This window comes from Schistocerca serialis, chromosome 1, assembly GCF_023864345.2.
Source record: "Schistocerca serialis cubense isolate TAMUIC-IGC-003099 chromosome 1, iqSchSeri2.2, whole genome shotgun sequence".
NCBI lineage: Eukaryota > Metazoa > Arthropoda > Insecta > Orthoptera > Acrididae > Schistocerca > Schistocerca serialis.
The window spans coordinates 426,130,781-426,155,832 of NC_064638.1; the positions used below are offsets into that span (position 1 = coordinate 426,130,781).

At 44.0% G+C, this 25,052-nt stretch overlaps 1 protein-coding gene across 1 annotated transcript in view; it reads left to right on the forward strand.

The window, feature by feature from the left end:
• LOC126457630 (kinesin-like protein KIF12) overlaps positions 1-25,052 on the forward strand; it is a gene marked incomplete at its 5' end in the record, with an annotated part of 606,856 nt that overhangs the window by 512,840 nt on the left and 68,964 nt on the right. Inside the window, 3 exons of the mRNA XM_050094104.1 lie at positions 262-405; positions 10,078-10,114; positions 11,996-12,197. Coding sequence (XP_049950061.1) covers positions 262-405; positions 10,078-10,114; positions 11,996-12,197 — 383 coding nt within the window. The remainder of the gene's footprint in view (positions 1-261; positions 406-10,077; positions 10,115-11,995; positions 12,198-25,052) is intronic.

Consider the following 25,052-nt stretch of genomic DNA (forward strand, 5'->3'; position numbering starts at 1 on the left):
TTGCTCGATCTGCTTAAATGAGGTCCTCTCTCATGGACCCAGATTTTCACTAATTCACCTACGACTTATTTATTCATTTTATTTTTGTCCTCTGACATGAACCCTTGTAGATTTGAATCTATCCCTGAGGTTTGATATAGACCACTTTGGGAATCACTGCTTTAAACGTAATGAGGTCCAGTAACTGTAATTTTAATTACCAGCAGTTTAATAAATGACGGAGAGAGATACAGAGAGAGTGTGTGTGACGTCACGTTGCAGGACCCTCGCGAGGCGCTGATCCTGAGCCTGAAGCGGGAGGTGGCGTCGCTGCAGGAGGAGAACGAGCACCTGCAGCACGCGCTGCACCTGCACGCCGCCGCCGCCGCCGCCTCCGCCGCCGGCTCCACGGCAGCCGCCGCCAGCGTCGCCGCCACGCTCGCAGGTCAGCAGCTCCAGCCGATACTCTCACACCACCTCATTAGTTCAGCCTCACTAATTCAGCCTCATAGGCACAAGCCTGATACCGCTGACAGCCAGAAAGCGGCAGCAGTTATAAGTGAATGGGGGAGTGCATATGCGTTCGCAAACCCAGCAACGGCTGCCGTCAGATTGCGACGGATGCAGCCGCTTTACAGGTGCAACTATTCACTGAACGAATGAAAAAGTTTCCTCATATATGGGACACATCTCGCAAGGAGTATCACGACAGGATTAAGAAGAGAGCCGCGTGGTTCCGAATGTGTGTAAAGTTTTGTGAAGGAGCCGCCGTTTCTGACGTTCATTCAGTTCCAGCGTGATTGTATACTCAGCGATCGCACCTGAAGATGGTGGCCAAATAGATGGCCGCAATAGTGAAGTGAAGACGATCATATCCATCAGCATATTCGTAAAGAGTATAAATATCTTCGCTGTGAAACAGCTTCTAACGGAGATTCGACGCATTTGGAGGTCTCTTCCACGTGAATCCGCGGAAAACTCGAGCATGCCTCTGGGATGCCAAGCAATTATCGACGCTGCGGGTGACTGAACGTAGTTTCTGGTCGAACGCATTTTTCTACTGAGGAAAACTCGAGCACGCCTCTGGGATGCCAAGCAGTTATCGACGCTGCTGGTGACCAAACGTAGTTTCTTGTCGAACGCATTTTCGTACTGATTAACCCGAGCACAATCTTACTTAATAGACTGTGTGCGTTAAACAGTTAACATCAAAGGCATATCATGAAACAAAGAATCCTTGTTAAGATTTGCTAACAGGACACTACTTGCTGCAACCCTGTTTGAATGGTGCACGTTACCTGCAACTCGCTCGAGATGTGCTGCCACAGTTGCTGTAAGCTGTACCTCTTGTTCGCTAGAAGGTGTAGTTTCAAGGCGACTGTCCACCATCCCCTCTCACTTTATGTCCGTGAGCACCTGCGGGATACATACCGTCACTGTTGGATTGGAAGAGGAGGTCCTGTCCCTTGCCCAGTCCCATCGCCACATCTTACTCCTATGGATGCTTTTACTACAGTGTTACTTAACAAAATAGCTCTGAGCACTATGGGACTTAACATCTGAGGTCATCAGTCCCCTAGAACTTAGAACTACTTAAACCTAACTAACCTAAGGACATCACACACACCCATGCCCGAGGCAGGATTCGAACCTGCGACCGTAGCAGCAGCGCGGTTCCAGACTGTAGCGCCTAGAACCGCTCGGTCACAAAGGCCGGCGTTACTTAACAGCTTTGATGTATGAAACCGCAGTAGAAACCGAAGAGGAACTGGTTGGTTGGGTCCTAGCTGCCTGTCCCATTCTACAGCAAACAACATGCATATTTAAGTGAGTACAGATGAATTTAACTGATACATAGATCCTGGATGTCACTGCTCTGAACAGTTGCTATGTGCTCATGCTATCCATCCCTGGTGCATCTGTCACAGAGATGACATCGAATGATCACTGTGGTCTCCTGATTGATCCACTCTGCTGTTACTGCTTTCCTACTGACACACAGTACTTCCCCCCCCCCCCCAACCTCCTTCTTATACTGGCGGATCCGCCACTCGTTGATCAAATAGTATTTCAAACAAATAACTGAGCCGTGTAACTATTATGTATATTTTCGTAGTTTTCCATTTTTGTTTGATGTTTCTTTTTCAAGCTGCTGTTAACTTTGGTATATTTTTACCGCCAGGTAACTTCATAGTGCCCATTGGGGCCGTATTAGCTGAAATAAAGTGTTCATTTCCAAGTAAAACAACAGCCCACACAGGAAGATGACATCCTTCAAGAAACACTGCTCTGAGCAGCCAGAAAATTTGGCTCCAGCGCAATTTTTCTGTTTAGCAAAAGTGACAAAAAGCAGATTTCAGGGTACTTGGCGGCTCAACACAAAAGTTTTGTCTCAAGTACAAATGGTGTTGAGGATCAGTGGAAAAAGTTCAGAAGCATCGTACAATATGCATTAGATGAGTATGTGCCAAGCAACACCGTAAGAGATGGTACAACAACCGAGTTGGAAAACTGCTGCGGAAGCAAAGGGAACTTCAAAGCAAACACAAACATAGCCAAAGCCTTGCAGACAAACAAAAATTACACGAAGCGAAATGTAGTGTGAGGAGGGCTATGCGAGAGGCGTTCAATGAATTTGAAAGTAAAGTTCTATGTACTGACTTGGCAGAAAATCCTAAGAAATTTTGGTCTTATGTCAAAGTGGTAGGTGGGTCAAAAAAAAAAATGTTTAGACACTCTGTGACCAAAATGGTACTGAAACAGAGGATGACAGACTAAAGGCCGAAATACTAAATGTCTTTTTCCAAAGCTGTTTCACAGAGGAAGACTGCACTGTAGTTCCTTCTCTAGATTGTCGCACAGATGACAAAATGGTAGATATCGAAATAGACGAAAAAATGGCTCTGAGCACTATGGGACTCAACTGCTGAGGTCATTAGTCCCCTAGAACTTAGAACTAGTTAAACCTAACTAACCTAAGGACATCACAAACATCCATGCCCGAGGCAGGATTCGAACCTGCGACCGTAGCGGTCTTGCGGTTCCAGACTGCAGCGCCTTTAACCGCACGGCCACTTCGGCCGGCTCGAAATAGACGACAGAGGGATAGAGATACAATTAAAATCGCTCAAAAGAGGAAAGGCAGCTGGACCTGATGGGATACCAGATAGATTTTACACAGAGTGCGCGAAGGAATGATCATATAAAGTTGATCGTCGGTAAAGCAGATGCCAGACTGAGATTCATTGGAAGAATCCTAAGGAAATGCAATCCGAAAACAAAGGAAGTAGGTTACAGTACACTTGTTCGCCCACTGCTTGAATATTGCTCACCAGTGTGGGATCGGTACCAGACAGGGTTGATAGAAGAGATAGAGAAGATCCAACGGAGAGCAGCGCGCTTCGTTACAGGATCATTTAGTAATCGCGAAAGCGTTACGGAGATGATAGATAAACTCCAGTGGAAGACTCTGCAGGAGAGACGCTCAGTAGCTCGGTACGGGCTTTTGTTGAAGTTTCGAGAACATATCTTCACAGAGGAGTCGAGCAGTATATTGCTCCCTCCTATGTATATCTCACGAAGAGACCATGAGGACACAGTCAGAGAGATTAGAGCCCACACAGAGGCATACCGACAATCCTTCTTTCCACGAACAATACGAGACTGGAATAGAAAGGAGAACCGATAGAGGTACTCAAAGTACCCTCCGCCACACACCGTCAGGTGGTTTGCGGAGAATGGGTGTAGATGTAGAACAAAGGGTCACTCATTCAATGTACGCGACACTGTTGAAACGTCAGACGATCAGTGTTACAAAAAGGATTTTCCATTGGCCACTTCCTGCTTCTAATAATAATTTTACTGTCCTTCAAAGAATAGCTTCTAGTCCGAGCTTTTAAAAGTTTATTTCCAGTAAGTGCTGGATAATATCTGTAGTCATGAAAAATTATCAACCGCTATGCCAACAAATTTGGCTCCAGCACAAACCGCTTTCGACGGATAACAGGAAGTCCAGTCCGTCCTCTCCAGGACTGACAAAGTCAGCCCCCTTCCTCCAGATACCAGAAACTGGGGCTTCATCTAAATGGTTCTGAGCACTATGCGACTTAACTTCTGAGGTCATCAGTCGCCTAGAACTAATTAAACCTACCTAACCTAAGGACATCACACACATCCATGCCCGAGGCAGGAGTCGAACCTGCGACCGTAGAGGTCACGCGGTTCCCGACTGAAGCGCCTAGAACCGCACGGCCACACCGGCCGGCTAGCTTCAGTCTACAGTGACCAAAAAGAACCATTCAATGGACTGGGAATGATATGATGCAGTATGTTCAGTGTAATCACTCGGTATTGGCGTTTCTCCTGACACACCAAAATGCTACATCCATTTTCTGCATTTGAAACATGTTCTCATAAGAAATACAAAATACTTACCTCAAACTTTGCATTGATATTGTATTTATTCTATTTTGTACAAGGGCAGGGAAGCGGGAAAAAGGTCATTGCATCCCGCTTACAGCGATAATGTGCAGGCGGTCTAACGTGCTGCCGTTAAATGACACAACAGGAAATTACGTAAATAAAGAGAATGTATTTCAGTGTTCGGTACACAAGGGGAGCTCCTGGGGTTAGAAGTTACCAGGTTTAGGCCAGTCTTGGAGGTCGAACGACTAATTGAAATGGGCAACGGAATGGGAGGCGGTTCATGCTAACTTACGATGGTGGTCGGTTGTGAAACGCAGAACCAGAGGCTCTGCCTCCTGAGGAAGACGTCTTTTCTGCTCGAGGTCTGGATCACAAGAGAGAGAGGCAGCTGTACTCTGCACTGCGGAACGCTCCAGCGTTCACACACGTGACCTGTATCCCACGCACGCTATTGGCTAAAACCAATGGCTCGAATTCGCTAGCAGTTTCAGCAGTCTCTTGTCAGCAGCTTTAACTGGACAAGACTGCCTCAGTTCTGAAAGACAGGCAACTTGTGACACGTACGCACAGCGCAAGTTGGTCTGTGAGAAAACTTGTAAAGATTTGACTGGGCCTTTGAAATAAATTTTTTAAATCGGTTCCCTAAAATAGTCCTTGACTGGCTGCCACCCTGTACGATTTCATGTGTTGCTCTGTTTTGGCTGAGATTCAGCTCATAGCTTTTACTTGACTTTTAGAAAACACTGTACTCATACGCTAGGTGATATAAGGGAATATTCAAGATACATTGCCTGTTTGTACGGAAGTATGACCTCCCGTTCATTTACCAATCTTTGTTGGCAGCATGTCGTTGTTATCTGTCTCTAGTCTTTAAGAAGTGGGTGTTATCGCACAGAGCAATCTCAACACGACTTCTCCCTCGCGCGGCCGGGAAAGATCGATACACAGTTCTTAGAACAAATTACTGCACTCTGACTAACGACTTCCTCAGATATCAAGAGCAAACAGACGAGTGTCAGCGAGTCTAACTCATTGCTTTCTTTCATAGCCTATGATTTCAGTAATGAGTTCGTTGCAGAAACGAGTCTGTATCATCAGGGCCCCTTCCTTTTATTAGAACTTGTTGAACCAGACAAACCCTTTTGATAATTGCTTTATTAACGAGACTGTTTAAATTTGGTTTACAGATGGAGTAAAGAATGATAAGTCTTTTAGTCTACGAAGGTAAACACTGCACTATAAAGCTGTGATCATATCTTTTAACATTTCCCAGAATTCACTAGTAGAGTAACATATTTTTATTTATTTTTCCTTAGTCGTTCGGTGAATGTTGAGTGATCGATGGTTAGTTTATTTACTAGCATTAAATTTTTACGCATTGGTAAACGAATTGCACCTCCTGTGAGGTTGGCAGCAGCTCCTAAAACACCACCAGTCAATAGGACAAAGTACGAGGACGAGAAAGTTTACTCATAAGTACAGCAATTTCATTGTATATTTTATTGTTGCAGTTACACAATAATAACAACAATAATAAGTACATTGCAAAATTTTGAAACATCTGCAGAGACGCAGGCGACTGCAATAGTAAAGTAATTTTTACTAGTGTAGAACATGTGCCTCATATCTTCTTGAAAACCCTGTCGTGAGGAAACTTTTGTGGGTTGACAGTCACGCTGTCTGTCACAACAGTGTCGTTCATTTGGGAACTTCTGACACTGTGTGACGAAGGAAAGCTATGACACATTATTCAAACACTCACAGAAATGATGGCCAAAAAAACGGAAGTAATTGACAGCTTCAGAACATTTTTAATTTTTTCCATTGAGTTGTAACAAATGAAAAGTGCGAATACAGTTTTACCTCAAAGCAATAAATAAACATTAGAACAGGAAATGTATTCGCAAGACCAGAGGAGTGTCCAAATTGGGAAGCACGGACAACGATCGATCTGAAGTGGGCTATTGCATAGGTATTGGGCTGCATGCAATGAAGAGTAGAGGTCGACGTCGCTGGTCAAAACAAATATTTCTTATTGACAATTTTTCAAATCATCTACTTCACCGTCGCTCCGATTAGACAACGTAAAGGACGTCCCCTATACGGACAGGAATCAGAATACAAGTAGTAAATCGTATATTCAGAAAGTCGGTGGATTCCGAAACAACATTATACGACAGCTGTGCGTCAGGCATCCATCAGTGTTTTCCAGAGGCGCTCTTCAGGACTTGATGAAATGGCTGAAAGGATTCGACCGTGGCACCAAATATAGCAGCTTGGACGACATGAGGGGTTTGGCAAATGAGTGCTTTTACTTCGACGGCACAGCCCAACAGTGGTTCCAGAACAATGAGGAGAAGCTCTATAGCTGAGAGAAATTCCGATCCGAACTGATGGAAACGTTTGGCGACAAACAGCAGCTAGTCCACTAACGGAAGAACAATCGAATAAAGGGGCCCAGGTCGTGGGGAAATGATGTAGTCGTGGACACACAACGTTTTGGTCTTATGCCGCATCGTAAATCCGAATACGACAGAAGCCGCCAATGTCTCACACTTGATAATGAAGTCGCAGAGGACATATACCAAGCTCTTCTGGTAAATTACGAAGAGGTACTACCAAATACCGAATGTGGTCGCTATGGTAGTTCTAGAAGACCACCATCGACTCGCCCCTCCTATACACAATATAGTAAGGGAAGAGATACAGCAATGTATGGCAGCCAGAAACGTCGGATTGATTTCAGAAGATTTAGCAGCCATCGATGTATACCCAATACGTCAGCAATTAATTAAAAGAGTTGAAGAAGACGTGTATCGATCTTTAGCATCAATCTCCGCCACTTGTTGAACGCGCCACGAAAACTGGAGTCGGCCAACTCTCAATTATACGCCGCAGCCATCAAACGACAACCCAGCATCCGACCAATGCAAGTACAACCAACTCCTCCGTCTAGTATAACGCCCCACAGGAGAACAGGCATTTGGAGGACGGAGGAAAACACGCCGATATGTTTCCACCGTGGACACCTTGGACACGTTGTTCGCTGTTGCAGAGAAAGAAGACGAGTGTTCAACAACTATAACGCCGCAAGACTTCAATCATCCCAATAGTCCTATTCACGCCAGTTAACTGCAGGCGATTATAGACGAAGTGTGTGACGAAACCCATCGCCTATCTCGGACGACATAACTCCCCAACACGCCACAGCCGTTCCTCGTCGCTCTACATTGGTACCAGCCACTGACGTAGCCGCCGGTTTCTGTAAAACTGAATGGGGCGACTGTCTATGGAAGAGGGGCCGCCACAGATGGACATCCTCCATGGACGACAGTTACCAACAGTCAGGAAATCTTATCGACGTCATCATCGTCGGCCTACCTGTCCATGCGCTAACTGACTTAATGGATTATTTTTCTATAATGCCGAATGCTTATCGTCACCAGTTAAGAAGACTATATTCCCTAATACGACGGCGATTGTGCTGATGGTCGAGATGGAAAATACGTCCAGTCAACAGGAACACGTATTGCGAGAATTACTATTAATGTTATTCTCGGATGGGCCTTGTTGCAGGCATCACAGGCAGCCATAGTTTGTGGAAGATTAGTGCCCCATATTGGCGAACCTATTCTTACAACCAAGCGTAACAAAGATTGCTCTTGTCGGTTGTTTGCCGTAGAAAGCGTTGTTATACCATTGTTAACAACGAGATGAGTTCACGGTCGTCAGTCTAGAAGCTCAGTTAAACTGAAAAGCTTTTGTCGATTGGAAAATAATAATAATAATAATAATAAAAAGAAAACTACTCATGCTCGCAAAGGAAATATGCATACCAGCGATGATCTTAAGCATTGTAGGTGGTCAAGGATAACACTGGATCACCAGTTGTCAGGAGCAATCACAACTCATCGCTGACAGTACGCCGTAGCAAGAGCCGAACTAGTCCAGGAAGGGCAGTTCAGTGCCATCAACGAAGAACCGTGCTCCGCTACTACTTCAGAAAACGCAGTGGAGGAAGTTACTACACAGGCCTGGTCTGACTGGGAACAACGTCGGCGAGTTGCCTGCAGTTGACTGGTGTGAATAGGACTATTGGGATGATTGAAGCCTTGCGACGTTATAGTTGTCGAACACTCGTCGGCGAGTGTCCTGCACCAATATTCAGGTGCTTTCAATTTCGCTGCGGAGAAAAGATAAACCAAGCAGCCCACGGTAAAACATTATATCAACGCTGGGAATCATCCTGCAATTAGGCAGCTGTTGTATCGTGCGTCGCCATCTATACGACACATAATTCGGGAGGGCGGCATGGTGTTTCTGCGTCGACTACCGACGACTGAAAAATCTCACGCAAAAAAATTTACATTGACTGTCGTGCATTGATGATAGTCTAGACTATTGAGAGGAGTAAAGAATTTCTCAACCACAGACTTGAAGACAGGCTACTGGTAAATTGAGACTGACGGCGGAAAGACTGCCTTGATAACGCCAGGTGGACTCTATAAGTTCAAGATTATGACCTCTGGACTGTGTAACACACCAGCCATCTTCGAGTATATGATAGACAAACTGCTTCGACACCTTAAACGGCCGAAGTGTCTGTACTATCTGGATGACACTGTCGTTTTTTCGTAGATATTTGAAGATCATCCAAGCTGCCTGACAGCCGTGCTGAAGCGTTTTCGGATGACAGGTCTGTACCTGAATCCAAAAAGTTTCCTCTTCGTCACCCAAGAAATAAATATCTTGGGCCACCTAATTAATCGCTATGGAGTCCGTCGCGATCCAGAGAAAATAAGAGCAGTCAGAGATTTTCCGACTTCTCGACACAATCGCGATGCGATTCGTAAAGTACTTCTGTACCAAGACACGACCCCTGCAAGAACCACTACAGAGAGACGCCAAAGTTTCTTGGAAAAAGTTGCAGAAAAGGTCTTTCCTTGTCCTTAAGGAGGCGCTAATATCTTCTGCAGAGCCAGCGTCTTATGACAATAGCGGTCTCGCACAAATTCAGGAAGATGTTGAAAAGATGACAGCTTGTGCTTCCAATGTAAGGTTTAAGTCTGAGGTGAAGTACTCTACAACTGAGGAATAGTGCCTTGCAGTTGTATTGGCCATCAACAGGAATCGTTTGGCAGAACACAACAGCACAGATGAAATCTCACTCATGGTTGCATTAAATGGCATTGCTGAGGAGCAGTTGGAAGATCAGTCACTGCTGAACACAATATAATTGTTGAATTAGGAGATACTGGCCATAGGAGAATTCAATTTAATAAACGGAGCATTGTCTTAGAGGACCTATGATCCAAGGGACTATCCTCAGTTAATTCCTTGATGCTCCAACAACTGGTCACCCGGAATTCCTGAAGACTCTAGACAAAATCAGGTACATTATCATTGGTCATATCTCCACTGAGCCATTAGACACTATGTGAGCCACAGTAAGGAATGCCAGCATCGGAATCACATGCCGAAATTAGCCTGTAAGGTATCTGACACCAATTCCACCTGCAGCAGCGCCTTTCCACCGGATTGGAAAAGGCCTCTTTGGTAGGTTCTCCAAGTCGACAAATAGCAGTAAATGGATAATAATCTACATTGACTAACTCACCTGCTACGTCTGTCACCAAAGCTGTTCTCACTGCCGGGGCTCTGGAAATTACAAAGTTTCTTGTAGGTTACATCGTTTTGAAGCACAGAACACCCGTCTGATGATCTACGATCGTGGAAAGGTTTTCCAGTCAGGACTAGTATGAGAATATCGCGTTGCAAAGCCACCCACAGAATGATAACTCCCTACTTCCACGAACGAATGGCCTCACAGGACACTTCAATAAGACTTTGGCATATATAATCTCGAGCAATGTTGATGTCAAACAGAGGCCGATGTCGCGAGGCCGAAGTGACAATGGCTATACTGTTCCCACGAGGATTACTAAACTTTACTGCTATTAATGATTACTAGCAGCATTATTCACAATATGTAACTGCTAATATTTCCGACAGTGAAACCATTTGAATGGGAGAGGTTTCACACCACCAATAATCAATCTCACATAAGCCCATTCATAAATTTAGAAAATAACCTTTCTTTATAAAATGGGGGTCTGAAGTAGCAGTGGCTATTTCCCCACTTCTGCTGTCAGCGATAGGTTGAATTACCTCTCTATCGAAAGACTGAAAATGTAGTTGAGACACCTGTGAGCATAACAAAGCGGTTGTAATTTGTGTTCTAAAACGAGACCTCGTACTGAAGTACATGGCAGTTTGTTACAGTTCTCAATATCGCACTTCTAATATTTTCACACTTGCCTCATTACTACAATATTTAAAGCCAAAAGAAGAACAAATATAAATTAAGTTACTGTAGACTATTTTGTTGTAAAATTAATGTAAAATTAAATGCCTAAGAAACAGAATATATCGATGTAAACTGAATTCCTATCGCAAGAATAAATTACAATGGTAATACCCGTCTTGTAGATAGTACTGTCAGACATCACTAGATCGTGGCACAAGCAAAATCTCAAGAGTTTGACAGAAATATGAGTGCAAACTCTTATTTATTGGTTAGTTGTCGTTTTAATGGTTCAAATGGCTCTGAGCACTATGGGACTCAACTGCTGAGGTCATTAGTCCCCTAGAACTTAGAACTAGTTAAACCTAACTAACCTAAGGACATCACAAACGTCCATGCCCGAGACAGGATTCGAACCTGCGACCGTAGCGGTCTTGCGGTTCCAGACTGCAGCGCCTTTAACCGCACGGCCACTTCGGCCGGCAGTTGTCATTTTACATATGACATGTACCCCAGAAGATATTTTAGTCCATGTTCATAGTTACTTTTATTATTAATATCCACAGTGCCATACAAATGCTGAAAGAGGTTGTAGATATAGTACCAACAAAAGTCACTAGATTGCGAGCTGTTAAAAAATCAAACACAACCCAAAATTTCCCAAATTGTGATGTAAACTGTTCGAACAGTTCGAGTCGTGCTCAAACACAGCCCTACTTGAAGTAGTGAAACCTAAGCTGAAATAAAGAAGACGAATTCTCCAAAAACACAAGAGATACTAATCACAAAATGTAACTACAGATGGCGCATTTCCGATGACACCCAGTGGCTCAAATACGTCCTTCAGTTTATAGCAATTCCAGTTTCCAATGTGGCTTGCGTTCACTATGAGTATCAGCAAGGCACAGGGCCAGTCACTTTGTGTGGCAGATATTAAACATACTGGGTTGCAGCTAGTTATATGGTAGACAATTATTCCCGCTTTGCAGCTGTTATGTAGTCAGAGTGAGTGGTTTGCAGTCTATGGTAGTAGCAAGTCTGTACATCCCTGGTTAGCCCATCCCTACACATTATAGTGTCCACACTCTACTAACGTTAGCTTGTTACGGTTGGCTAGCTCTGGAAATAGCTCCATGTCTGCGTCTTTTGCTCACTAGCATGCCTGTGAAGTTGTTGCCAAGCTGCACAAGTAGATCCACGGTGCCAGCTCGAGTTCCCGGCCGGGGCGGAAGAATGTGAGTTGTGTGTTGCGTGTTGCGTGTGTCGCAGGTTCGGTGGACCCGCGGTCGCCGGCGCCGGACGCGTCCGCGCTGGCGGGCATGGAGCGCGAGGAGCTGGTGGAGCTGGCGAGGCACTACGTGGCCGAGAACGCGGCGCTGCGCAGGGAGAACCTCGAGCTGTTCAGCACGCGCGAGCTGCTGCTGCGCGACCAGGAGGTCGTCTGCCGCGAGAACGAGCGACTACTCAAGAAGCTCGAGGACGTCAACTCGTGAGTCCACACGTCCTTCTGGGCTCTTAGATGCCTCCCTTCTTTACAGCTCTGTGGTTCAGGATCTTGTGGCCGTATCACTTTAAAATTCACGCACTGTTACGGAACCTCAGCTCTCTTAAGAGTACCATATGACCCAATCATCAGACATCCTTGTTATCTGTTCCAGGTGGTATTAGTTTCACTTCAGGTAGTAGAAGTACCATAGCACTCACGCTTAGAAAGTACTCAGCTCTAAGATGAAAGCACATTGCTGCTTAGAGTGGCACATTAACACTAACACTGCCCAGCAGAACAATCAAGGAATGTGTCATGATGTGATGAGGCACATTACGTGGTGTAGCACCGAGATGGGCGTGTGTGGAGGTGGACCATGCCTGGAGAACACTGTTTACCTGACTGTGTTGAGACGATAGCGAAATTCCACAAAGCTATTGTCACGGTCTCGGGCTCTTTTACTTCAGTCGGACAAAGCCCATTACTTTTAATCCTCCAATGGTAAATGCTGAAAATGTTTTAGAATAAGTTCTTCCAACATTGTGGGCACTGTTTAGCGTTAGACGTTTATCTTACAATTTTTTCCACTCCTGTCTACGAACTGAAACCACTGCAGCGTGCTCAAACAAAAAGTCGTCAGACTTACTCGGAGCCCTGAACTCGCCTCCAAATAATCTTTAAATAAACTAGAGTGTGGGGTGTTGTGCCGTATGAACGATACATTCAGTAGCGGCTGCTCACCATACATTCAGTAGCGCCTGCTCACCATGCTTCAGAAAGGAAAGAAAGGAGCATTGAATTTAACGTCCCGTCGACATCGATATCATTAGAGACTGAGCACAAGCTCGTATTGTGTGAAGGATGGCGAAGGAAATCAGCCGCACCCTTTCAATGGAACCATCCCTGCAATTGCCTGGAGCTATTTGGGGAAATCACGGAAAACCTAAATAAGGATGGCAGGTGTGAACCATCATCCTCTCGAATGCAAGTCGAGTGTGTTAATCACTGCCCTGCCTCGTTCGGTACTTCAGAAAGAGTTATTGTGTGAGGTTTTCACACTGACCACAAATGCATTCGATCGGACAGTCACGTGAGAAACGATAAGACGTCCAAGTGGTGGATACTTAAAACAGTGGACTGTTTCTTTCCAAAGATTACGACAAAATGCCCACCTCTCGAACTGTGGTGACAAACATTTCTTCCACAACTAGTAGGATATGTGCTGGCCAACTCGTAATTTACTGGCGCCCCAGATGTTAAATAACCCATTCATAACAGCAGATTGCTTAAAACACCCGAGAAATCTGCTTTGATAGTCTCTTTGATATCACGCAAGATATCTGTCGTAATGATGGTTTCCAGAATAAAATTTTCACTCTGCAGTCGAGTGTGCGCTGATATGAAACATCCTGGCAAGTCAAAACTGTGTGCCGGACCGAGACTCGAACTCGGGACCTTTGCCTTTCCCAGGCAAGTGCTCTACCGTCTGAGCTATCCAAGCACGACTCACGGTTCGTGTTCACAGCTCTACTTCCGCCAGTAGTTTCATAATGATGGTTTGTCACTGCATTACAGCCCTGATCATTTACTGGCAAGCAAGAAATAAATGATGAATTTGAGCTATACACCAAGCAGCAATCATAAACGCATCATGAGCACCAGGGCAAGCTTGTCTGGGTGTTGTTATGGTCTTCACTCTGAAGACTGCCTTATTGCAGCTCTCCATGCTACTCTATCCCGTGGAGGCCTCTTCATCTCCAAATAACTACTGCAATCTACATCCTTCCGAATCTGCTTACTGTATTCACGTTCTGGTCTGGTCCCCCTCTACGAATTTTACCTCTCAGACTTCCATCCAGTACTAAATTGATGATCCACTGATGTCTCAAAAAGTCTCATATCAACCGTGCCACAAATTTCTTTTCTCTCCAGTTCTATTCGGAACCTATGTTTCTGTACAAAGTTGAGCTCTTGAAGAGTGGCCTTATTCATCTGCTAGATTTCTACCCAGTGCCGGAGGACACAACGCAGATTTGAAACGCTTCAACAATGTATGAAATGCAAATGACGCATGTTAGAATAGCAAACACCCCAAGTGGCCTGAGGAGCCCATGATACTAAGTGAGATGGCCCATGCGTAGATCACTGCGTTGGTATTCATGAGGACAGCGTATCAGATTCCACTCATTTGGATTAAGGTTTTCCGCACTGCTTAAGTCGAATGATTCCTTTGCAAACGGACATCGGCAGTTTCCTTCCTAATCCTTAACCAAGACGACCTAATGATCTTGTCGTCGATGGGAGGTTCCATCCTGCATGAAGGTGTAGGCAGCTGGTGTACTACGACTTGTCGATCTCCAGGAGAGCTGGCATTGTGTCACATAGCTGTTGATTGCCTGCCTGATGCTTCTATCTGCGGATCTCTTGTACCTGTGGCGTTATAGGGAATGTTCAGAGCGGCTTAAACCACATCCTGCCCACCCCTTCCTTCTTAATCGCCCTCCATATAAAATCGCATCCTTGTGCTCGATGCAATGCTGTCTTCAGATGCTAATGCAGAGTCTTTTGTCTGTAGTGATTAGGCTGCAGAGGTGGCGTACTTTCATTGCCTTTCTGAGTCTCCCAGAACGCTGCAGTTTAACAGGAGATCCGTTTGTTGGTAACAGGTAGGGATTTAAATGGAAGGAAAATTGGGTTCAACGTCTCGTCGACATCGAGATCAATAGAGATGGAGCACAAGAACTGTTATGTCAAGAATGGAAGGAAATCGGCGATTTCCTTTTCAAAGGAACTATCCCAGCATTTGCCTGAAGTGATTTAGGCAACTCGCGGAAGTCCTAAATCTGGATGACCAGATGTGGGTTTGAAGGAGGGCGTTTAAGCTGCTCTGCTCAAATGTCTCAGGTCCTCGGGAAGTTGGCGACGTCCTTCAGATTTCAATCAGCACAACACCTGTAAACAGCGCCTGTCCATTTTCTGTGGCTTTTGGGGAAAGTCTCATGATGACAACGTCTTGCTTAATGGGAGTCCTACTTTTCATAGTTGCAGGCCCAGAGTGTTACAGTCGTTTAAATACCGCTAATTGGTTACTTTCACCATCAGTTTTGTGCTCTTACAATAGTATTCCCGCCCCCCATAAACCTTGGATCTTCCCGCTGGTGGAGAGGCTAGCGTGCCTCAGCGATACAGATAAACGTGCTGTAGGTGCAACCATAGTGGAGAGGTATCTGTTGAAAGAACAGACAAATATGTGGTTCCTGGAGGGGGACAGCAGCCTTTTTAGTAGTTGCAGGGGTAACAGTCCGGATGATTGACTGATCTGGCCTTGTAACATCAACCAAAACGGCGTTGCTGTGATGGTACTGCGAACGCCTAAAAGCAAGGGGAAAGTACAGCCATAAATTTTCCTGATAGCATACAGCTCTAGTGTATCGTTAAATGATGATGGCATCCCTTGGGTAAAATATTCCGGAGGTAAAATAGTCCACCATTCGGATCTTCAGGCAGTGACTACTCAGGAGAACGTCGTTATCAGGAGAAACAAAACTGACTTTCTACCGATCAGAGAGTGAAACGTTAGATGCCTTAACCTCGCAGGTAGATTGAAAAGTTTAAAAAGGGATATGGATAGTTTAAAGTCAGATATAGTGGCAACCGGTGAAGTTAGGTGGCAGAAGAAACAGGATTTCTAATCAGATGAACACAGGGCTATAAATACTAAATCAGTTAGGGGTAATGCTGGAGTAGGTTTAATAATGAATAAAAAAATAGGAATGCGGATAAGCCATTATGTACGGTATAGTGAACGCATTGTTTTAGCCAAGATAGACATGAAGACCACACCCGCCACAATAGTACAAGCTTATATGTCAATTAGCTCTACAGATGACGAAGGGATTGAAGAAATGAATGATGAGATAATTGAAATTATTCAGGTAGCTAAGGGAGTCGAGAGTTAAATAGTCATGTGGGGCTGGAATTCGTTTGCAAGAAAAGGAAGGGAAGGAAAAGCAGTAGGTGAATATGGACTGGGGAAAAGGAGTGAAAGAGGAAGCCGCGTGGTAGAATTTTGCACAGAGCATAAATTAATCATAGCGAACACTTGGTTCAAGAATCATGAATGGAGGATGTATACGTGAAAGAGACCTGGAGACACCGGAAGACTTCATATTGATTATATAACGATAAGACAGAGATTTCGGAACCAGATATTAAATTTTAAGACATCTCCAGGGGCAGATGTGGACTCTGACTACAATTTATTGGTTATAAACTGTGCATTAAAACTGAAGAAACTGCAAAAAGGTAGGAATTTAAGGAGATGGGACCTGGACAAACTGATAGAACCAGCGGTTGTATAGAGTTTCAGAGAAAACATTAGGGAACGATTAACAAGAACAGGGGAAAGGAATACAGTAGAAGAACAATGGGTAGCTTTGAGAGATGAAACAGTGAAGGCAGCAGAGTATCAAGTTGGTAAAAAGAGGAGGGCTAGTAGAAATCTATGGGTAACACAAGAGATATTGAATTTAATTCATGAAAGCAGAAAATAAAAAAATTCGGTGAGGAAGCAGGCGAAAGGTAATACAAAATTCAAAAAAGTTAGATCGACAAGAATTGCAAAATGCTAAGCAAGAATGGCTAGAGGGCAACAGTAAGGGTATAGAAGCATGTATCACTAGGGGTAAGATAGATGCTTCCTACAGGAAAATTAAAGAGACCTTCGGATATCAAGGGCTCAGATGGAAAACCAGTCCTAAGCAGAGAAGGAAAAGTAGAAAGGTGGAAGGAATATATAGAGGGTCTATATAAGGGAGATGTACTTGAGGGCAATATTGCGGATATGGAAGAGGATGTAGATGAACATGAAATGGGAGATATGATACTGCGTGAAGAATTTGACAGAGCACTGAAAGACCTAAGTGGAAACAAGGCCCTGGGAGTAGACAACATTCCGGTAGAACTACTGATAGTCTTGGGAGAGCCAGACATGACAAAATTCTGGTGATCAAGATGTATGAGACAGGCGAAATACTCTTAGACTTCAAGAAGAATATAATAATTCCAATTCCAAAGAAAGCAGGTGCTGATGGGTGTGAAAATCACCCAACTATCAGTTTAATAAGTCATAGTTGCAAAATACTAACACCAATTATTTGCAGAAGACTGGAAAAACTGGTAGAAGCTGACTTTGGGGAAGATCAGTTTGGATTCCGAAGAAATGTAGGAACAGGCTTGCAACAGACCCTCTGACGTAATTTAGAAGATAGTGTATGGATAGGCAAATCTATGTTTATAGCATTTGTGGGCTTGAAGAAAGTTTTTGACAATGTTGACTGAAATACTCTCTTTGAAATTCTGTAGGTAGCAGTGATAAAATACAGGTAGCAAAACGCTATTTATGACTTGTACAGAAACCAGATGGCAGTTGGAAGAGTAGAGGGACTTGAAAGGGAAGCAGTAATCGAGACAAGGTTGTAGCCTACAGCCGATTTAGTCAATCTGTATATTGAGCAAGCAGTAAAGGAGACAAAAGAAGAATTTGAAGTAAGAATTAAAGTTCAGGGAGAATACAAAAATACTTTGAGGTTTGTTGAAAACAATGTAATTCTGTCAGAGACAGTAAAGGACTTGGAAGACAGTTAAACAGAATGAACAGTGACTTGGAAGGAGGACACAAGATGAACAGCAACAAAAGCAAAACAAGGATAATGAAATACAGTCACATTAAATCTGGTAATGTTGAGGGAATTAGATTAGGAAACGGGACACTTAAAGTAGTAGATGAGTTTTGTTATTTGGGTAGCATAATAACTGATGATGGCTGAAGTAGAAAGAATATAAAATGTAGACTGGCAATGGCAAGTAAAAACGTTTTAGAAAAGAAATTTGTTAACATGGAATACTGATTTAAGAGTTAGAAGTCTTTTCTGAAAGTATTTGTCTGGAGTGTAGCCATGTATTGAAATGAAACATGGATGATAAACATTTTATACAGGAAGAGAATAGAGGCTTTTCGAATGTGGTGCTACAGAAGAATGCTGAAGATTAGATGAGTAGATCATTCAACCAAGGAGGAGGTACTGAATAGAATTGGGGAGAAAAGAATTTTGTGGCACAACATGGCTAGAAGACGGGATCGGTTGGTAGGACACACTCTGAGGCATCAAGGGCTCACCAGTTTAGTACTGGAGGGAAGCATGGTAGGAGGTAAAAATCGTAGAGGGAGACCAAGAGATGAATACACTAAACAGATTCAGAAGAATGCAGGTTGCAATAGGTACTCGGAGATGAAGAGGCTTGCACGGGATAGAGCACCATGGAGAGCTGCATCGAACCACTCTTTGGACTGAAGACAACAACATTATCGAATTACAATTGTAAGGTTCGTGTCTGATCAACAACAACTGTGGAAGTTGTAAATAACTTTGGTTTAATGTTGCAAACTTATCACAGAAATACACGCATTTACACAGTTTACGATGTGACAATGTTATGACAGTTGTCAAACGAACGCATCTTGTCCTCAGAAAGTCAAATAATCCTAAACACAACAATGGTAAATTTTAACTGGAAGTTTCTTTACAAAATTACTCTTACAACTACGTCATGATGTTGGCCAGTACTACGATAAATCATCCGATTCCAGTTCAAAGTTCGGTACTATTTAGGATGACAATCAAGTCTATGGAGGATGGTTAGTTTTGTGACAAGTTGATCAAAAGATTGTCCAAGGTCGCTCGAGTTTACAGTGGATGCAAGCTGGCAAGTTTACGACTCGGCGCAGTATTTACCTTAGCTGTGATGAGCTGTCATCTGCATGGCTACTCTCGCCCACTGAAATTCCTATAAAATCTAATTAATCCTTTGCTGATTTTTTTTCAGCAGAAATTCTGCATGTTTCTCATGATGCGAGGAAACATACACTCATCCCTAACCTTGAAGTATGGCGATATGCACGCGCGTGGCTGGAGCAGCATGCATATTAAAATGCTCTCTCAGTCCTCACAAGGACAATTAACTAACTGGCTGGTTCGTTTCTCCGCAGTGGGAGCTCAACGACGCTACAGCTAATATCTAGCTGAATGTCAGCCGCAGTGAACGCAGTGTTCACTCCAATTTCTCCTCTGTATCGTACAGAGCGTAATGCGCCAGTTCAGAGAAGAGTCCACGAAATTTTCGCTCTCGTCTTTCTCGTAGCTGAACTGTCTCCCCACCTGGGTTCTTTCGTTCTCCACGCCACGGTTTTTTTCGACCAATAGGAGCATTCCTCATATTTTGTGGGAACTCTCTCTACCAACCGCAAGGGCCCTACCATTGAATTGCGTCTAAATCTCGGCACTTTACTCTTTCCTACTTCGTTTCCGCCAGTCGGACGCTTCGTGTCCGCTCACATGTGTACCATTCGCTGTTCACGTGATCAACTGCATCTATCCATTTGGAATTCCGAAACGCAGTTTTCTAAAGCTTCTTTCTGTCCTTCTTCTGGTGGCCCGTTACTCGCTCTGCAGTATGCGTCCTCCAACAGCGCGGTTGAGAACTGCTAGACGGTCGTTGGTGCATGTGGGCGTGGTGCAATACTTATCCCACACGTATGTTAGGGCTTTTAAGTCGGTTGAACAGGTTCGCCGAATACACTGTCGTTCCAAGAGCTCCTCCGCCAGTGCCAACCGATGCGGTCGCGCACCGCCATCCATAAAAATGAAGTCAGCGCCGAATGCACGCCTGAAAACACGCTCATGGAGAAGGTGTACAGTGTCACGTTAACGTTGAACGGTGAGTGCGCCGTGCTCAAACATCTGGAGGTTATTACGCCCATGCAACACCATATCTCCTCACGCCGTAGCACCTGTACCACCAAATCGATCACGTTCGACAATGTCCCTGGGTGCATTACATGTTTCCACCTCTCAGCGTACGAGGATATATAAAGCACTCAGGAACGTCATCGAACATAATCGATTTGATGCTGCGTGTGTTATGGTATGGGGAGGCATAGTGTTGCATGACCTCCAGAGTTTTGAACACGCTACACTCACCGGTCAACGTTATGGTGGCGCTGTACTTCTTCCTTGTGTGCATCTTTTCGGAGGTGTATTGAGTCCTGGCTTCATTTTTATGGATGACAATGCGCAGCCGCATCGGACAGCGCAAGTGGAAGAGTTCTTGGAATAGCAGTATATTCGGCAAATGGGCTGGCGTTTCCGTTCACCTGAGTCAAAACCCATCGCTTGCGTGCGAGATGCCTTGAGCAGACGTGTGCAATACGTCCACATGCACCAACGACCATCCACCAGTTGTCCGTTGAATTGATGGAGGAATATAACGCCCTACCACAAGAATTTCGCACCAAACTTAAGGGGAGTTAGAGCGGAATAAAATTATTGTTTCACATTTTCATATTTTTTCTCATTATAAAATTTGCAATTTTCCGAATAAAGTAATATATGTTTCACTTATAAACTCACATGGGAAGTACTTTATTTTATTTTATTAAATATAATCTACACCGGTTGGCAACGTTAAAATTTTTACGTGCATTACTTCAAGATCTAATAAAATCGGTAATTTTTTATATAGAATGCTATGGATTGCTGTGTCATAAAGGTTAAATTACGTGTTTGTTACGGGAGGATGGGCACCGTGTTGAGGAAGTTGAAAGAAAGTTTGAGAGACAAGAAACTTCCTGATGGTAAAACCATAAGAGGCAGGCTGACAGACAAAATGATTGATGAACTACAGCAGTATTATGGGATGGCCATTAGAAATAAGACTGAGGATTTGTTGGAAATGAAGCAGGCAGTATGGACTACCTTCTTCCATAGATTGTCAACTAACGAAAAACCACTACACCAACTTTGCCCTCCTGGACCTGTCTCATGGTGTAATTACCGCAATGCCCAGAACTCAAACGATTCATACAGCCATAAACATTCCATCCCAGCAGCAGTCACGGATATCATAAGATCTATTTACAGAGACCTGGCAAATCCTGAATTACTGAAAAAGTGTCTGTATGGTCACACTCAAAATCCCAGTGAATCGTTCAATAATCTTATATGGACTCGCTTACCAAAAAATGTTTTTGTTGGAATGAAGACACTAAAGTGGGGGGATCAGTGATACTGTTATTGCTTTTGATGACAGCAACATGGGTAGGGTGAAATTGCTACAGCATATGAGAATTAATACTGGAGCAAACTACATCAGAGAACTTGAACGGATGGACAAGGTTCGCATTGAAAAAGCAGAGTATGCAGCACAGTTGGCCACTAAGGAGTCCAGAAAGAAGAAAACAAGAAAAAACTTGGAAAAATATCAAGAGGATGAGATACAGTGTGGTGCATGGTGCTTCTGAGCGTCTAAAAATAAAAAATTAAGCATATATTAATTGGGTTACAGTCTTTTGAAACTTTACAAGCCATTCCTGAAAATTTACATTTTCTTTTGCATTTTTCCCTAAGTCGCAGTAACCACTTCGAGTAGAATATTCAAATTTTCAGGGAGTAATAACATACATATCCTGAATCTACTGAACTAAAAGAAGAACATAATGTTATGTATAATTAAAATTATGTAGGATAACGCACACAAAAGTACACAAATTTTTAACCACGTAATTAAAAGTTGTATTTCCGATATCAGTGGCTGAAATGCAATTATTGTAGTTCAGTAGATTCGGAATATACAGTTTAATGTCCTGTAAAAGTTTCATATCAATGGTTACCGTGGTTCCTGAAACACAGGGAAGCCAAGTCACTAAATTTAACATTGTCGGGACAGGGCTTTCCAACTCCCCTTAAACTAATATGGCAGCCCGTTGCAGAGCTTCTATCGCCGTTCTTGATGACCACACACCATGTCCCGCCAATTGTAATGTCTAGGAAACCATCAAGAATAGCGGTGACTTTAGTGTAATTATTGTCTTTGAATAAAAATGTCATTTCTGTTGGTCTCGCTGCTTCATTAGCCTTCGGTACTACACTGTGGCAGTTCTTTCTGTGTATGGTCCAAGTTTCATCGAGTTTTGTTAGTTGTCAGTGGCACAACATGCGAAAGTTACTTTTGCGCAGCAGTGTATATTAACGGTCTAGTAGGTAACGTTTGGGGCACCACGAGGCTATTGTCGTACGAAACTGTTGTCTATAAGAAGGTTACAACGCCAGAAGACTATAGCGATATGCAGGAAAACTTTCAGAGCATCGACGATCAATGTAAGGACTGGCAGTTCACCTTGAACGTATATAAATGCAACGTATTGCCCATAAAAAATAGTTCAGATGTCCCTGAGCACTATGGGACTTAACTGTTGTGATCATCAGTCCCCTAGAGCTTAGAACTACTTAAACCTAACTAACCGAAGGACATCACACACATCCATGCCCGAGGCAGGATTCGAACCTGCGACCGTAGCGATCACACGGTTCCAGACTGAAGCGCCTAGAACCGCACGGCCACACTAGCCGGCTATTGCGCATAAATAAGCGGAAAGATCCATTACTATTCGATTATACTACTGGCGTCACGCAGAGCAATAAAACACGTGAAATATCTGAGTTTAACAGTACAGAGCAATATGAAGTGAAACGACCACATTAAACTAGTTTTACGAAAAACTTTTATAGGCTGACAAGGAATCCCTTGAATGCTTGGTCGCTACTTCAGTCTTCAGTAATTCTCATTTGAAAGTGTTGTGTTAACAGTTATGACAGGAAAAATACTAGCTGCTAATGCCTCACCACCTGTGTCAGGAGGGTGTTTGGGAGGTGCAGGGATCAACCTTCTATGGCATGTACGTATTACACCTCACAATATGGACGTCGTCGATATCCAAGAATTGTTCAAAACAAACCATTAACTTGCACCATGAACAGCATATGCAAAACGTCACGCCACTGTGATCGCAAAGGTTCTCACCGTCAAGATCGAAAGCGAACTCCTTGGGAGTTACAACCCGTACCGGACGTTCAGCTATGTACGCACAGTTAAGGAATGCATGTAGAATTATATTGGTGTAATGGGATGATGAGATCTGATGGAATGTGTTGGTTAGGCTGTCTGTGAGAGAGCACCTCAAGTTCCTGCTGCTAATAAGGCGAGTATACCATTCGTTTGTTATATGCTTTTACAAGCTTCTAACAGGACCTACTTCAGTAATGGGTAGAAACTGTGATTGCTGTGTACAGATGAGACATGAGTTGGTGACCCTTCGCTCACAGCTCCAGGTGGTGTTGGCTTCTGTCAAACAGCTTGAGGCTGCTGCCAAGGGGCATCACTGTGGGGGGATGGACGCGAGGATGCGAGAGACATCCACAGCTGGGCCACCCCGGAAAATGCGCCTGCACTGAGGTTGGTGCCTCACCCATTGACGAGTGGGAGATCATTCCAAAGTCTGCCAGGTAGCGAAAGACTTTCCGAGGGGCTGATTGTAGGTCCTACCTGGTTTGTTTGATGAACAGGTTTTTGGCATTTTCTGTGGCTGACGAAGTGGCCAGATGCAGTCGTCCACCCTGTCCCAGAGTCTGGGCATTCACAGAGGGTGGGATTGCTGGTAGTTGGGAGCTCCAACGTTAGGCTCGTAATGGGGCGCTTTAGGAACATGGGTGCTAAGGAGGGGAAGGAAGCCAGTGTGCAGTCCATGTGCATATCACGAGGAGTCATTGCAGGTGTGCAAAGGGTGCTTTCAGGATGTCATGAAGAGCACAGAGTGCAGCCAACTGCGATGGTGTCTCATGTTGGTACCAATGACATGTGTCGCTTTGGATCAGAGGAGATTCTCTCTGGTTTCTGGAGGTTATCAGAAATGGTAAAGACTGCCCGTCTTGCTTGCGAAGTTAAGGTGGAGCTCACCATCTGCATCATCATCGATAGAACCGACTGTGGTCCTTTGGTGCAGAGCCGAGTGGAGGTTCTGAATCAGAGGCTCAGGTGGTTCTGTGACAGTGTAGGCTGCAGATTCCTTGACTTGCGCCGTCAGGTGGTTGGTTTCTGGGTTCCGCTTAATAGGTCAGGAGCCCACTACACACAGGAAGCGGCTGAATGCCGGACATTTGCCACGCCGGACAATTGCCACGCCGGGCATTTGCCACACTTGCCCTTTCGCCAGGTATCTTGAGTAGCGATCCCTCAGGTAAGGGATGCCCTTCCCCGCACTACCTCTGTCCGCTTTCAAACCGTCGTGTCCACATCTTACTCGATACAACCAGTATGTAAGGGATCTCCTTCTTCGACATCTTGGCCAAATGCAGGGCTTCTTTTCCGAAATCGAAATATTTATAACTTTTGGGAAACGAAAGCTATACCGACGATTATGCCAGTATGTAATTAGTTCTGCCAAGTATAAATATAGATTCCTCTGTCTGTACGGTAGCTTCCTTTCACGCTTACTGATTGTGATAGAAACAGTCCATCGGCATGGGAGCAACAGGAAAGGAACGATGTAACGAGAATGCGAATGTATGCTAATCATTTCTTTTTGATCACTGTATTTGTGCCTACATTCATTACTACAACTACATACCCAAAAGACAATAGGGAAAGAATAAATGGGTATGTGAATGTTTGAAAAGAAGAATGACATGCTCCATATTAATTTACTCTCTAAAACATTAGTTAATAAAGTGTAGCGGGACAGTGTTCAAAACATAACTGAAAACACGGTCACTAAATAGAGATAAGAACGGCTATGATTGACATGGCATCTAAAGTCGACTTACAATTTTAAAATGTTAGAAATAAGGAAATGAAGTAATACAGAATGCTACACTTGTAACGTACTTTGTTGTTCTACATTGTTTAACTCTGGTATTTACAGGGTCACAGAGAAAGCATCTTAGGTTCTGGAGGGAAAAGCCTTAA